General features: G+C 43.4%; 1 protein-coding gene across 1 annotated transcript; it reads left to right on the plus strand.

Annotated features, from left to right (window-relative positions):
• Positions 1-261: 261 nt before the first annotated feature.
• LOC309331841 (surfactant protein C-like) lies at positions 262-14,733 on the plus strand (the record flags this gene model as incomplete). Its single annotated transcript, XM_081844346.1, has 6 exons — positions 262-309; positions 1,773-1,910; positions 3,179-3,316; positions 11,315-11,431; positions 13,084-13,200; positions 14,569-14,733. The coding sequence occupies 6 exons, from the start codon at positions 262-264 to the stop codon at positions 14,647-14,649; spliced, it is 639 nt and encodes a 212-aa protein (XP_081700472.1). The 3' UTR covers positions 14,650-14,733.
• Positions 14,734-14,967: the final 234 nt, after the last annotated feature.

A 14,967-nucleotide genomic window follows, 5' to 3' on the forward strand; every position in this document is an offset into this window, starting at 1 on the left:
AGTCACTGTTAAAAATGTGAAAATTCTAGTTTTTGTGGGGGTGGAGGTTTGCTGTGCTTTCTAAAGCTCTCTGCATGTATACTGATCAAATAGAAATTCCCCCTTCAGCTAAAGGAGGTCAAATACCAGGTCAGATGTAATTACTGGTGATCATATTTCCCATGATCGAGTTTGTCAGGAACCTTTGGCCTCATCCTGCCCATAGATCTTCCTATAAAGGTGAACTGGCAATGGTAGTTTTCATTTGACATCGCAGCAGAGATGGACTCCAAAGTCGGCTGTCAGGTCAACATGTCATCAGAACCCATAGTAAGTACTGTAGATTTTTTGGAGGGCGGGGAACCTATTTGACAGAAAATTGTATTTGGGGTGTGCAAGAGAGCTCATTTTGATAATAACTCAGTAGCAAAACTAACAGATGCTGACACAAGTACGGCCTGCCATATCATTAGGCAGGATGAGGCACCAGCTTCAGGTTGCGGTTGATGGAGGATGAAGGGTAGCCATGAAGATGACAGAGCTGTGTGTCCTATGTAAAAAGGTAAAGGTAAAAGGTAAAGGACCCCATAGTCCAGTCAAAGACGACTATGGGGTTGCAGTGCTCATCTCGCTTTCAGGCTGAGGGTGCCAGTGTTCGTCCACAGACAGCTTTCCGAGTCATGTGGCCAGCATGACTAAACCTCTTTTGGTGCATCGGAACCCCATGACATAAGCCACAGTGCATGGAAACACTGATTACCTTCCTGCCACAGCAGTACCTATTTATCTACTTGCACTGGTATGCTTTCAGACTGCCATTTGGCAGAAGCTGGGACAGAGCAACGGGAGCTCACTCCATCACGGGGATTCGAACCACCAAACTTCCGATCGGCAAGCCCAAGAGGCTCAGTGGTTTAGATCACAGCGCCACTGGCGTCCTATGCAGCCTGGTCTGCACCCTCTTAAACCCTCTTAAACTAGCTTGCTTCCCTGAGGAGAAAGCTCGATGGTTGGGCACATTTTTGCATGCAAAACATCCTGGGGTCAATTCCCTGGTGTCCCCAGATAGGCCTGGGGAGAAATTCTGCCTGAAAACCTGAAAAGCCACTGCTAGTCTCAGTCTCCAAGACTGCAAAAGGAGCTCTGATGTATCCTATGGCCCCTTGAGCATGATCCCATGGGCCATAGAATTGCGGCTAAAATTACTGTATTTTTTCCTCTATAAGACTCACTTTTTTCCTCCTAAAAAGTAAGGGGAAATGTGTGTGCGTCATATGGAGCGAATGCAGGCTGTGCAGCTATCCCAGAAGCCAGAACAGCAAGAGGGATGGCTGCTTTCACTGCGCAGCGATCCCTCTTGTTGTTCTGGCTTCTGAGATTCAGATTTTTTTTTTCTTGTTTTCCTCCTCCAAAAACTAGGTGCGTCTTATGGTCTGGTGCATCTTATAGAGGGAAAAATATGGTACTCAACAATTACTAAGTTTTAATTATGTGCAAGGCACAATCCTGCAAATCCTACCATTCTAAGGTAGGCACAGAAATTAAAACAATGATTTCTGCATTCTCTAGACCTGTTACTTGATTCGTGTTTCAAGAAATGGTTCCTTTTTTAGTATTAAAATATAACCTTCCTCACGAAAAGCCTTTACTTGAAATAGGAAGCTCCCACAGCTGTCCTGCTTAAACCGTGTTGCAGCTCACTGTCTCAGAAAGTGCCATAGGGATGGGAATCTGTGGGTGGAGAGAGTAATGCTCTGACCTTTCCCAGCTAAGCCCCTGTCTCTATTTCCCAGGCCCTCAGGTTTATACCCAGAGTGCCTAACGACAGGAAGCAAATGATCCTCATCTCTGTCATCCTGGTGCTTCTGGCCATTATCATTATTGGAGCGATTCTCATTGGAGTTTACATGACGCAGCAACACACCGAAAAGGTGAGTAGAAGACTGAAAAGAAAGGTAGTGTCATTCAAAAGAGTAAGGCTGATCATTGGCCACAGCAGCGGCTAAGCTACTGATCATCATTTGAAATTCCTCCCAGTGTCCAAGGGAGAATCACTCTAACAGATTATAGGAAATTTAAACATTGACTTGCAGACCAGCCACTCATTCCATAGGGTGAGGTGCAGGGCCAGTGTTGGTGCTGATGAACCCTGCCAGTCTGATTTTGGATGAGCAGGAGGTCATGAAGTCAAATGACTTTTGTTGATGGTATTTGAGATTCAGAGGTATACGTCCTCTCAATATGGGGTTTCCATTGATATATCATAATACTACCATTTCATAAAGTGTTTTGGAGTGCTCAAAGTTTCTCACATACACTGGGTTGTATCCAGTGATGATCCCACTCCAAGTAGATCCCTTGAAATTAATGAACATGACTAACTTAGGTTCATTAATGTCAATGGATCTAATTTGAAAAGAATTTAGCAGGATACAACTCATTATCTCTGCAATCCTTAGACAAAGGGTGGGGAACATGTGACTCTCCAGATGTCGTTGGATTCCAGCTCCCATCAGCTGCAGTCATCATAGCCAAGGGTCAATGTTGATGGGAAATGTAGTCCAACAGCATGTGGAGGGACACATGTTCCCTATTCCCAGCTCTATTGGGTTATTTGGGACTTTGTTTAGTTTAGGATTTAAGTGCACAGATTGCCAGATACCAGCCCAAAGTTCTAAATCCCAGCTCCTTCAACTGAAAGATCTCTAGCAGCATAAGTGGGAAAAACTTTTGCCCATGCACACAGGGACACGGTTGAAGGAATAGTAGTATTCCTCCGTCCACAAGTTATTTGAAAGTGGAAATAGTAACACCAGAATCAAGTCTTTCTATAATAAATATGCTTACATCATTGTTAAGGCATTTAATTGGACCTCAGTAATGTACACAGAAACAGGGAGAATTATGGGAACAGACAACTACCCTTCTCTACGACTGCCGATTCAGCATTTATTTATTGATTAAAATTTAATCCATCACTGCTACACACATATTAATCATCTGAAAAGTGCTTGTGTGTTTATTTAATGCATGAGCTAGGGAGCAGGATCACACCCTCTTGCCATGTCTCCTTTATTTTGATATGACTCTATAGCACCAGCTAAAATGCTTCAGATTTGTGCCTCGAGATCAACCATGCAAAGTACCAGGAACATAGAAAATGCATTTCCCTGTTGAAACTTGTCTCTCTCCTTTGTAGATAATTAAAATCACTAGTAGTACAGGAGATGGCGAAGTGGTTGAGCAAACTGTGATGGTGAACAACCAGGAAAGTGTTGCTGCCTTTCATATCCAGAGCAATACGACCTCAGCAACTGTTGTCTACGACTATAAACACGTAAGTGTCAAATATATTCTAGGTGGACATCAAAACGTTCTGTAGCACCCTGCTTGTGGTTAACGCTTAGCTGGAATGAAATATTCAACGCAGCAATAGAGAAATTAAAATAGTAATTTATTTGTCAGACAAATAAATAAGAGGCTCAGTGGTACGTGGTTACCAAGCTCTGGCCTGGCCTCCTGCCATTCTGGCCAGCACTTATATTCCCTTAATCCAGCCCCCTTTGCTCCTCCTGTGGCTGCCTCTGTCCAATCAGCCTGGTTGAAATTCCTATTGGCTGTTTGCTAGAGCCAATCACAAAAGATACACCCACAAAAGATACACCCATTTCCTTGCCCTTATATGGGAGACAAAGAGCTATATATAAATGACATATAAGTAATAATATATCTTACATGGAATCTTAATTACCAGCTCACCTCTTGCCCTTCTTGCCCTATTGCCTTCTAAAACAGATGTTTAATCTTACATTTTTATGTTCAACAGATGTCAAGGATCTTGAGTTTCACATCAACATTGAAAGATTTCCTTCATTTAATGTTTCTAAACAAATGCCTGACAACCATATATCAAGACTGCCCGGATGGCGTCTTCTGTCTGGCAGGGGGGCTAGGCTGGTGGCTGACTTAATTTCAGGATAAATACAACTCTTACAACCATATGAAATAAGAATCTAGCATTCCTTAAATCCTTTGCATAATTACATTTAAGCCAATATATTTAAGCTAATATATTTCATACATTTATCATAGGTAGCCTCTTAAAAGAATAAAGCTTCTCAAAGTGAAAAGGAAGGAACTCAATAAAACACAGCTTTTAAAAGAAGCCTCTTCAGTTTGCACCTCCCCCTTTCCCCCTCCTCTCCAGCCTCAAAATAAAATAGGAAGAAGCTGCTTCTTCTGCCAAGCCAGTTGCCTTTCCAACATTTAACACATTTTAACCTTTTTTAACTCTCTTAGTTTAAGAAACAGCTTTAGAAAAAGACTTCCCCAAAAATGCTCTCTTTCTTTCTAGCTAAATGTTTTTCCTTCCATTTGCTCCTGGCCTTTCAACCTTAGAAAGAAGATCTGGCTCATTTTACTGGGAGGCACATTGGTATTATCTTCCCCATTCCTAATGGTGTTTTCTCAGCCTTGGGGCAGCATATGTAATTCTCCCTTTTTATGACTTTGAGAATTGTTTTTCTACTATAAATCAATGGGGCCCTTCTTGTCTTAGGAGGAAAAACATCTTGCCAAGGTTCTTTTAGGCAGCTGGTCTTTTGCCTGGCATGAAACATTTGAAAATCCTTTTTTTAAGCTCATTTTTAAATACAAGCCTTGATTGAAATATATAGAAGCTTTGATAAAAATGCAGGCTTATGATTAGATGCCTCATTCCCCCCTTTCAAGCTCAAGGACCTTCATCCCAAGTGTCCTTGATAGCTTGACCTTCATCATATTCCTGAGGTAAAGCTCTGTATAGGGCCATGATATGAGGTAGAGTTTCATTTGAAACCATCTTGCTAATTGTACTTCTAAAACATGAAATGATACATGGCATCATACATAAAACCAATACTACTACTGTCAAGAAAAACAAGCAAGACAATAGTATCCCTTTGAGTCCTGTCACATTAGGTAACCAATTGGTGAGCCATCCCATATCCCATCCTTCCCATGTTTGTACTGGGACATGTGCTATATTCTCCATCTTTGTGGCCAACACACGGATTGCCTCACCATTATCAGAAATGTTAAAGCAACAGGCATTCCCTGTCAAGTTCAAGACTCCACATAGGCCTCCCTGCCTGGCAAGTACATAATCCATTCCCATTTTCAGCTGCAAAATGGCGGCTCTACTTTCATCCAACTGTTGTGCAATAAGTCTCAAACTCTGGGCCGTTGCATTGGTTACAAGTTCCACTACTGCTTGCAATCGAATTATTCTGTTTAGATTATAAATAGGATCCCGTGCCCCTTGTATGAGCTCACCAGGATTCCAGGAGGCAGGATCATAATAGGCTATAATGCGCTCTGGCGGCCAATCATCAGTACCGCTCCAACTTTGGGTACTTCCTCCTGCTATATGAGAAATATTAGCATTCCTTCGTGTTCGCCTGGCCGAACTAGTGGGCATAATCCACATTGGTGGTAATACCCAACCCAAGAAACAAGTCCCACTCCATTTGGAAGGGAGTTTCTTGTATGCCCATTCTCCACATATCCACCACAACCATCGGGTCTGAGGTTTTTGGTACGGGGAATACAGAAGGCGAAATACCAAAAGGGGTAGAGAGTTCACAGTGCAGTATGTTAGATTGCCTTCTTCTGTCACAGTTATGTTCCACACCACTTTCCATGCATGAATAAAAGGAGGTGCACAGGGCAAGGCATTCCGAGTTCGATAGGTAGTACCGTGTGCCCAGGTATGACTATTCTTCTTATAATCCCAAGTATAGTGACAATGAGAAGAGCCTATCATGGGAGAATCAGCTGCATCTGATGATTTATGTACACAGAATTCCCCTTGTACAGGTATAACTCGTAATGGTTTAGTTGAGTTCCATCCGGGGAAATTCTGTATTTCAGTTTGGTGTGGCATTTCGCTTACCATACCAATAGCATCTAATGGTATCGGTAATAACGGCATACCTCCCTCTGAATCATCTGGCCCAAGAGAGCAAACAAGGCAATTGGTCCTATTTGCAACATTAGCTACCATTTCAGCTAAACCTACCCACATATTGTGGTCATGGCTGAATCCATATTTAGCCAATTTGGTCAGATTCAAGGACCCTTCCCCTTCCCAAGGGATCAGAATTAATAAAATCATGTTGATGTCTAGTATATGCATTCCTTCCACAAAAGATTACCTTATTGTGATAGCAAATAATTATTAGCCCCAATATAATTCCCCCAGTGACAGAAATGGGGAACCACCAAGACCAAAACATATATCTCGAGGATCCCCAATGAGTAATATCTCTGATAATTGTTCCACAAGGGGGGCAGTCAATCAATTGTATTAGAGAATCTTTCCGTTCACAGTCGCTGGTTCAGACGCTCCTCAAGCTTCAGGCGTGCGCAGGTCAGCCAGCTTCCAGGTTGTGGCTGCAGCAGGCCGGTCGTCAAATGTTGCCCGTGACCTAGCCCGTTCCCGGTAGGGCTAGATACAGGGGTTTTTGGAGAGAGTTAGTTTTAAAGGATTAGAGGGGTCACCTTTGCACGTCCAACTGCCTTCAGACTTCTTCAAACGAGAGTGATGAATCCAGGGGGTCACCTCAGCTACCTTCACCGCTGTTGGAGTAGAGAGCAAGACGGTGTAAGGTCCACGCCACTTAGGTGCAAGTGGATCGCGTTTCCACTCTTTCACCCATACGCTATCGCCAGCCTGGAACTGATGAATCGGCTCGGCAATGCTGCACGGCGTGCGCTCGAGGGCCCACCTGTTAAGAGAAACAAAAACACGGGAGAGAGATTGCACTTGTTCCTGTGTCACATGGTCTCCTATTTGTTTAAGGTCAGCTGGAATATCCTGAACAAAGGAGGGCGGTCTCCCATACAGGAGCTCAAAAGGTGACAACTTAAGTCTTTTTGTGGGTGCACACCGAACACGAAACAGTGTTATGGGTAACACATCTACCCTTCTGAGACTTTAGACATATTAGTGGGCTTCTGGCATGCCCTGCGAATACCTTGCACAAGTGTCTGGCGGTAGGTGGTGAGTCTGGCCAGGTGAATTGCATTGTTTGGATCCCAATTAGGATCTTCCAAGGGAAAGTTATCTTGGAGATGACGGTCAATATTATAAATATTTCCCGCTCTGGCCTGCTCACGCAAATATATCTGTGCCTTTTCAATTATGTCTCTCCTTTCCTCAGTGGTGAACAGAGTATTCAGGAGCTGGCGACAATCTGTCCAAGTAGGGCTATGAGTATTTACTATTGAAGTCACCAAGTCCATCATAGCCTGAGGTTTTTCTGCAAAAGATGGGGTGTGTGTTTTCCAATTCATCAGATCTGTAGTTGTGAATGGAATATATTGCAGGGTCGAAGTTCGAGGTGGCCGTGGTCCGGGTTGCCCATTAACCAGCGCAGGCTCCTCAAGTGCATCAAATACTCTTCTAAGAGGGGCTACTACGTGACCTTTCTCTTCACTTTGCTCTAGGGGCCTCAAATCATAGGGGATGGTATCTGTTGCAAGGCGTTCTTTTAGCAGCTTTATACGCCTGGCTGTATTGCTTGCTGACCGAGCAAGGTCTCCCTGTAACTTCTGTAATATTTCTCTGGGACTTGGATGTACAGGGGTTTGGGGTGGGCAATCAGTTGTTCCACTAAAGGAGACTGTAGATGGAGGTCTATTAGGAGTCACAGGTGGAATAACCACTTCTGCTTGGGCTTTATTATAGAACTCCAATGCCTCCTGAAGATATTTATCATAATCTATCAAGGAATCAAGCTCTGTGACTCCACTCCCATTATTCATTCCAGTTTCTTGCCTTGGGGTTACAACTGGTGGAGTGTTTGGATTAAGCTCCCTTCGATGTGGAGCATAGGGTGGAGGTGGAAGCACCTCTTCCTCTGGTCCCTCAAAAATGGGTTTGAGTTTATTTGGCAAGATTCCTTTCCTAGCTTCGGCTTTTACAGCCAATAATTTGCATCTTTTGACTTTGCATTCCCTTATCCATGGAGGATTTTTATTTAATGTGCTCAGCCAGGAATCTATATATGGAAATTGTTCTGGGCACCCTCCAGTTTCTTTGGCGATATCAGTCCAAAGTTTGCTTACTAAATTTATATCAAAGGTTCCCTGGGATGGCCATCCAGTAATTTGTTTTGGCCATTCTAGTTCACATAACGTTCTCAAGCGCTCTGGCGTCATTTTGACTCCATATGCCCCTGAGAAGGCTTTCTTAAAATTATTTAACATACACTCAAGAGGTGTATTTTCCCCCTTTGAACCCCCAACTCCCATTGTATGGCCCTGTGAAGTATCCACTCAGTCACTCACAGACGCGCTTCGTGGGTTTCCTTGCCTAGTGAAGTCGGCCTTACTAGGAACCGAAGTACTGCCCACTCCACACTCAGGTCAGCTACAGATTGCTCTGTACTTTCTCACACATACAATGCGCTGGATACTTCACCACACTCTACCTCCCAATTTTTCCCTTTTCCTACACCAGATCACCATCTGATGTACCCAACCACCTAGCGTACTCAGTTTCCCCTTACTGAGACGCAGAAGTTTGATCAAGACTTCTCTTCCTCCTAATTAATTGGAGGGCCAAAAATCCCTTTGTGCACTTACCCTTGGTTGGTTCCCTGTTTCCCCCGGTCCGTCGCCGCCAGTGAGCAGGGTATCAGACAGACGAGTCTTCTGCGTTCCCCCTGGAAAAAATTACCAGTGCGCGCTTTGGGTAAGCAGTTGTCCTCTCTCTTGTACCCTGCCCAGTAGGGCGAAGGGGCTGCGTTCCAGCAGACCACTTATCCGAGTCACAGGGCACCATAAAATGTAGCACCCTGCTTGTGGTTAACGCTTAGCTGGAATGAAATATTCAACGCAGCAATAGAGAAATTAAAATAGTAATTTATTTGTCAGACAAATAAATAAGAGGCTCAGTGGTACGTGGTTACCAAGCTCTGGCCTGGCCTCCTGCCATTCTGGCCAGCACTTATATTCCCTTAATCCAGCCCCCTTTGCTCCTCCTGTGGCTGCCTCTGTCCAATCAGCCTGGTTGAAATTCCTATTGGCTGTTTGCTAGAGCCAATCACAAAAGATACACCCACAAAAGATACACCCATTTCCTTGCCCTTATATGGGAGACAAAGAGCTATATATAAATGACATATAAGTAATAATATATCTTACATGGAATCTTAATTACCAGCTCACCTCTTGCCCTTCTTGCCCTATTGCCTTCTAAAACAGATGTTTAATCTTACATTTTTATGTTCAACAGATGTCAAGGATCTTGAGTTTCACATCAACATTGAAAGATTTCCTTCATTTAATGTTTCTAAACAAATGCCTGACAACCATATATCAAGACTGCCCGGATGGCGTCTTCTGTCTGGCAGGGGGGCTAGGCTGGTGGCTGACTTAATTTCAGGATAAATACAACTCTTACAACCATATGAAATAAGAATCTAGCATTCCTTAAATCCTTTGCATAATTACATTTAAGCCAATATATTTAAGCTAATATATTTCATACATTTATCATAGGTAGCCTCTTAAAAGAATAAAGCTTCTCAAAGTGAAAAGGAAGGAACTCAATAAAACACAGCTTTTAAAAGAAGCCTCTTCAGTTTGCACCTCCCCCTTTCCCCCTCCTCTCCAGCCTCAAAATAAAATAGGAAGAAGCTGCTTCTTCTGCCAAGCCAGTTGCCTTTCCAACATTTAACACATTTTAACCTTTTTTAACTCTCTTAGTTTAAGAAACAGCTTTAGAAAAAGACTTCCCCAAAAATGCTCTCTTTCTTTCTAGCTAAATGTTTTTCCTTCCATTTGCTCCTGGCCTTTCAACCTTAGAAAGAAGATCTGGCTCATTTTACTGGGAGGCACATTGGTATTATCTTCCCCATTCCTAATGGTGTTTTCTCAGCCTTGGGGCAGCATATGTAATTCTCCCTTTTTATGACTTTGAGAATTGTTTTTCTACTATAAATCAATGGGGCCCTTCTTGTCTTAGGAGGAAAAACATCTTGCCAAGGTTCTTTTAGGCAGCTGGTCTTTTGCCTGGCATGAAACATTTGAAAATCCTTTTTTTAAGCTCATTTTTAAATACAAGCCTTGATTGAAATATATAGAAGCTTTGATAAAAATGCAGGCTTATGATTAGATGCCTCAGTTCTAAGACATTTTACCATCTCAGGTGGTTGAACTGAATAGTCTTAGAGTTCAGTCCCTACAGGATCTTCTGCAACATTACACTGGAACCCATGGTGCCTTTCTTAATTCACAGCCCAGTACACATGGGACACTAAAGCGTGGCTTAACAGTATGTAGATGAGCTTCTATGAGTCCAAACAAAGCCTTGAGCTCATGTGCTGCCGCCTCCATTTTCCTCCTCCCAGGAGGACGACTTCTGCTGAGTTTAGTTTTGCTTTCAAAGAATTGTGGCTTGGTGTTAATTTAGGGTTGCCATATTTCTAGAAGTAAAATTCAGGACACAAAAGTTACCGGTATTTTTTTTATGGAAACTCAAAGTTGTTGAGCTATAAATCCAGGACATTTTGCTAATTTTCCAAAAATTTCCCCCTAGACACATGTTCAGGAAATTCCAGACATATGGCAACCTTACATTAATTACAAACTGGAGGTTGTAGTTTACAATAAGACTGGGGCAGAGCGTGGATTGCCAGTGCCCGGAGCTCTCCCTAATCGAAACTTTTCACGTTGGTGACAAAGTTTTTAGACATGCATCATTTCGGGACACAGTAATTCAGTTTTACTAGGAAACCAGAGGTTAAACTAACCCCTTTCCAGCCCCAGGAGTAGAATGGGGAACGTTTGCAAGACACATTTACACACCGAAGCTGACACACTAATGTGTTGCAACACACAGTTTGGAAAGCTCTGCCCTAACCCTGGGCAGCGATGATGGTGGGGAAGGGTCTTCCCAGCAAGGAGAGGGGAGAGGGTCAGTGGCTGTTTATTTTATTATTATTATTTATTCCATGTAATTTTTACACTGCTTGATATCACTTGATTGTGTGTTTTTTTAAAAAACAACAACCTCAAAGTGGTTTATTTTTCTTTTGAATTTTTATGCCATCCCCAAATTTTGTGCCCGGAACAACAGCCCCTCTGCCCCCCCCCCCCAATTCTACGTCCCTGCAACAAGCAACAGTATTATGATATTAGCAGTTTTTCTTTCCAATCCATTTCCTAATAATCTCTAGCAAGGAACTTGCCTCCCACCCCGTTTAAAGCACAGTACCAGCTGCACACTTGGAGGAGGGCATTCCTTAATTTATCCCCAAATCTTCTCTACTTCCTGCTTTGTTCCTAGCGTCTGATCGGCTTCCGAATTCAGGACAGAAAACAATGCTCAGTGGTGGCAATGGATTCAGTTGATGTGCCCAGCCTACATGAAATCACCCAAGGAATAGAGCACTTTGATGAACAAGTAAGTAGATATGGGGTGTGGAGAATTTCTCCCCAACGCTTATTAAATAATAGTGCAGTTGAGAGAATGGGGTAGCAGAGAGCACCATTTCCCCATTTTTCCCTTACATTTCAGGTAGATTGTGCTGTGTACCAGAAACCTTAACTGACTGCTTCAGTAGGGCAGCTAGGATTAGACCTTGAGGCAGAAGCCCATACCCTCCAAAATTTCTGCAGTGAAAATCAGGTTGTCCTATTCCATAATAATAATAATAATTTTATTATTTATACCCCACCTATCTGGCTGGGTTGCCCCAACCATTCTGGACAGGTTCCAACATATATAAAACTATAATAAAACATTAAGCATTTTTTTAAAAAAAAAACCTTCCCAATACAGGGTTGCCTTTAGATGTCTCCTAAAAGTTGTAAAGTTACTTATCTCCTTGGCTCAGGGATCGCATAACTCCATACCCTCCAACATTTCTCCAGTGAAAATAGGGACGTCCGAAGGATAAAGCGAGGGACGCAGGTGGCGCTGTGGGTTAAACCACAGAGCCTAGGACTTGCCAATTAGAAGATCAGTGGTTCGAATCCCCGCGATGAGGTGAGCTCTCGTTGCTCAGTCCCTGCTCCTGCCCACTTAGCAGTTCGAAAGCACGTCAAAGTGCAAGTAGATAAATCGGTACCGCTGTGGCAGGAAGGTAAACGGCATTTCCATGCATTGCTCTGTTTCATCAGAAGTGGCTTAGTCATGCTGGCCAGATGACCTGGAAGATGTACGCCGGCTCCCTCGGCCAATAAAGCGAGATGAGCGCCGCTACCCCAGAGTCGTCCGCGACTGGACCTAATGGTCAGGGGTCCCTTTACCTTTACCTTTAAGGATAAAGCAAGACATTCTGGTATCAGAACTGGGATGGCTTCTGTAAATCCAGGACTGTTCCTGGAAAATAGGGACATTTGGAGGGTCTGGAAGCCCAGAGAGTGGCAGATAATGGGGGCAGCAGCAAACAGGCCTCCCATTATCAGCTGTCCTCCTGGCACTGTTCACTAGAGCACCCTTCCTTTCTTCTTATTTTAAAAAGCACTGTATTGTCAGGAGATGACCTGGTAGGCATGGACATAATTGCAGGTGTTCATTTTCTTATGTTTACATAGATAGATGTAGATAGATAGATAGATAGATAGATAGATAGATAGATAGATGATAGATATAGCCGTTTACTACAATGAAACATTGCTAAATATGCCTTTAAGCATCAGGCCAGGAGAAGCGAACCCCATTTTATTCCTGTGCTCTTGCTAGTGCTATAATTTATAAGTTGAAATTATGAAACTGCAGATGCTCAAAGTATTGTACTAAAAAAAAACCCTCAGATTTGTTTGTGGGTTTTTTTGCACTAACATTTTAGGAATGTAGAAGAGGTTGTAAAGCTGGAATAGCAGGCATTGGATCGGGGGGGGGAGAGAAGAGAAATGTTGATTGTATGCTTCGCAAAATAAATGACTGTCTAAACCGCAGGTGGGAGGATAAGACCACTAAATGCAAGGTCTAAAATTAGCTGCACCACTGTGAGCATTCCTCAAAACCAAGGAACCAGAGCATTGACACCTTGACATCTAAGTGAAAATCTGCACTACCCATATACTAAATTTCACCTTGTTTCCTACAAGGGCTCAGGAGATGACCACGTGTCCTACAGCTTCAAGCAAGGAGAACTGGCAGATCGCACAACTCTAGGAACCACAGTGAATATCCTCTGCAGTGATGTCCCTGTGTACTGGGCTGAGGTAAAATACTGCGGGGGGGGGGGGTTGGATCATACATTCACTGAAAAGACCATAGTGCCATTCCCCCAGTAAGTAAGAAAAGACAAAGTCACATGAACCCAAGTGACAAAGAAATAATATCAAAAGTAAGGATTATTTCAGTATGAACAACTATACATGTAAGCATATGTAGGCATATGTGTATAAAATATTATCATTAATTTGTTAATTTATTTTTAATTATATGTGAACAGGTAAGAAGAAATGGGGTGTGGGGGAAAATAAATTAGGCTTAAATAAAGAATTAAATAACTAAGTTTTCTGGCCTTTTCTGACACCCCAAACCTCTCTCTAACTGATGGTAGGGCCGGCTCTCCCCCGACCCCATAGGAGAGGCCTATAGGCATCTTCTCCTGCTTTTGGGTTTCCAAGAAGCATCTAGTTGGCTACTGTAAAAAACAACAACAGGATAATGGGCAGGCAAACTGATGCCCTCCAGATATTCTGGAGTATAACTCCCATACACCTTAGCCAGTACAGCCAACAATTGGGGATGTTGGGAGTTGTTGTCCATAATATCTTGACTACTCGCCTACCCCTGGACTAGATGGAGAAATGTACTGATTAGTAAACTACTCAGGAAACTGTAGCTCAATGAAGGGAATAAGGGTCTCTCAGCGGGGACGCGGGTGGCACTGTGGGTAAAAGCCTCAGCATCTAGGACTTGCCGATCGAAAGGTCGGCGGTTTGAATCCCCACGGCAGGGTGCGCTCCCATTGTTCGGTCTCAGCACCTGCCAACCTAGCAGTTCGAAAGCACCCCCAGGTGCAAGTAGATAAATAGGGACCGCTTACTGGCGGGAAGGTAAACGGCGTTCCGTGTGATGCACTGGCACGCCAGATGCAGCTTGTCACGCTGACCACGTGACCCGGAAGTGTCTGCAGACAGCGCTGGCTCCCGGCCTCTAGAGTGAGATGAGCGCACAACCCTAGAGTCTGTCAAGACTTGCCCGTACGGGCAGGGGTACCTTTACCTTTACCTTTTAACAACTCTCAGCACCCCTAACCAACTACAGTTCCCAAAAATCATTTGGGAAAGCGATGAGTGTTTAAGGTGGTATATTACTGCTTTAAATGTATGGCGCATTTAGGGGTGTGTACACAATCCACTCAAAGGATAAGAAGCATGTATTCGTTGACGATATGCAACTTCAGTAGGCCCACCCATCCAGATGAAATTTCACTTGACTGCCCTGGCTCCTCTTTGCCATGGCTTTGTGTATCAAGTGCTACCTTAATGTTACATTTCATCTGTAGATGGCATTTTCCCTATTAATGAGAAATGGGAGTCAACTCCTCACTCCAGTAAATTCTTCTTCTTCTTTTCCAGAACCACCACAAAGCACAAAGAAGTGGATTGCTGTGTGGAGGGCTTCTGATTCTTAAACTCTGTTTAACACTGTTACTGTGACAAAGTGATAGTCTGACCATATGTAGAAAAATAGAATTGTAGAGTTGGAAGGGACCCAAGAGTCATATAGTCCAATTCCCTACAAAGCCGGAATTTCAACTAAAGCCTCCATGAGAAATGGCCATCTAACCTCTGCTTGAAAGCCTCCAAGTTCACCATCTTCCGAGGGAATCTGTTCCACTGTCAAACAGCTCTGCCAGAAAATTCTTCCAGATGTTTAGTCGGATTCTACTTTCTTGTAACTTGAAGCCATTGGTTGAAGTCTAAGACTCCGGAGCAGGATAAAAGAAGCTTGCTCCCTCCGCCATGTGATGCATC

This window comes from Podarcis erhardii (assembly GCF_964252035.2).
Source record: "Podarcis erhardii genome assembly, chromosome: 16".
NCBI lineage: Eukaryota > Metazoa > Chordata > Lepidosauria > Squamata > Lacertidae > Podarcis > Podarcis erhardii.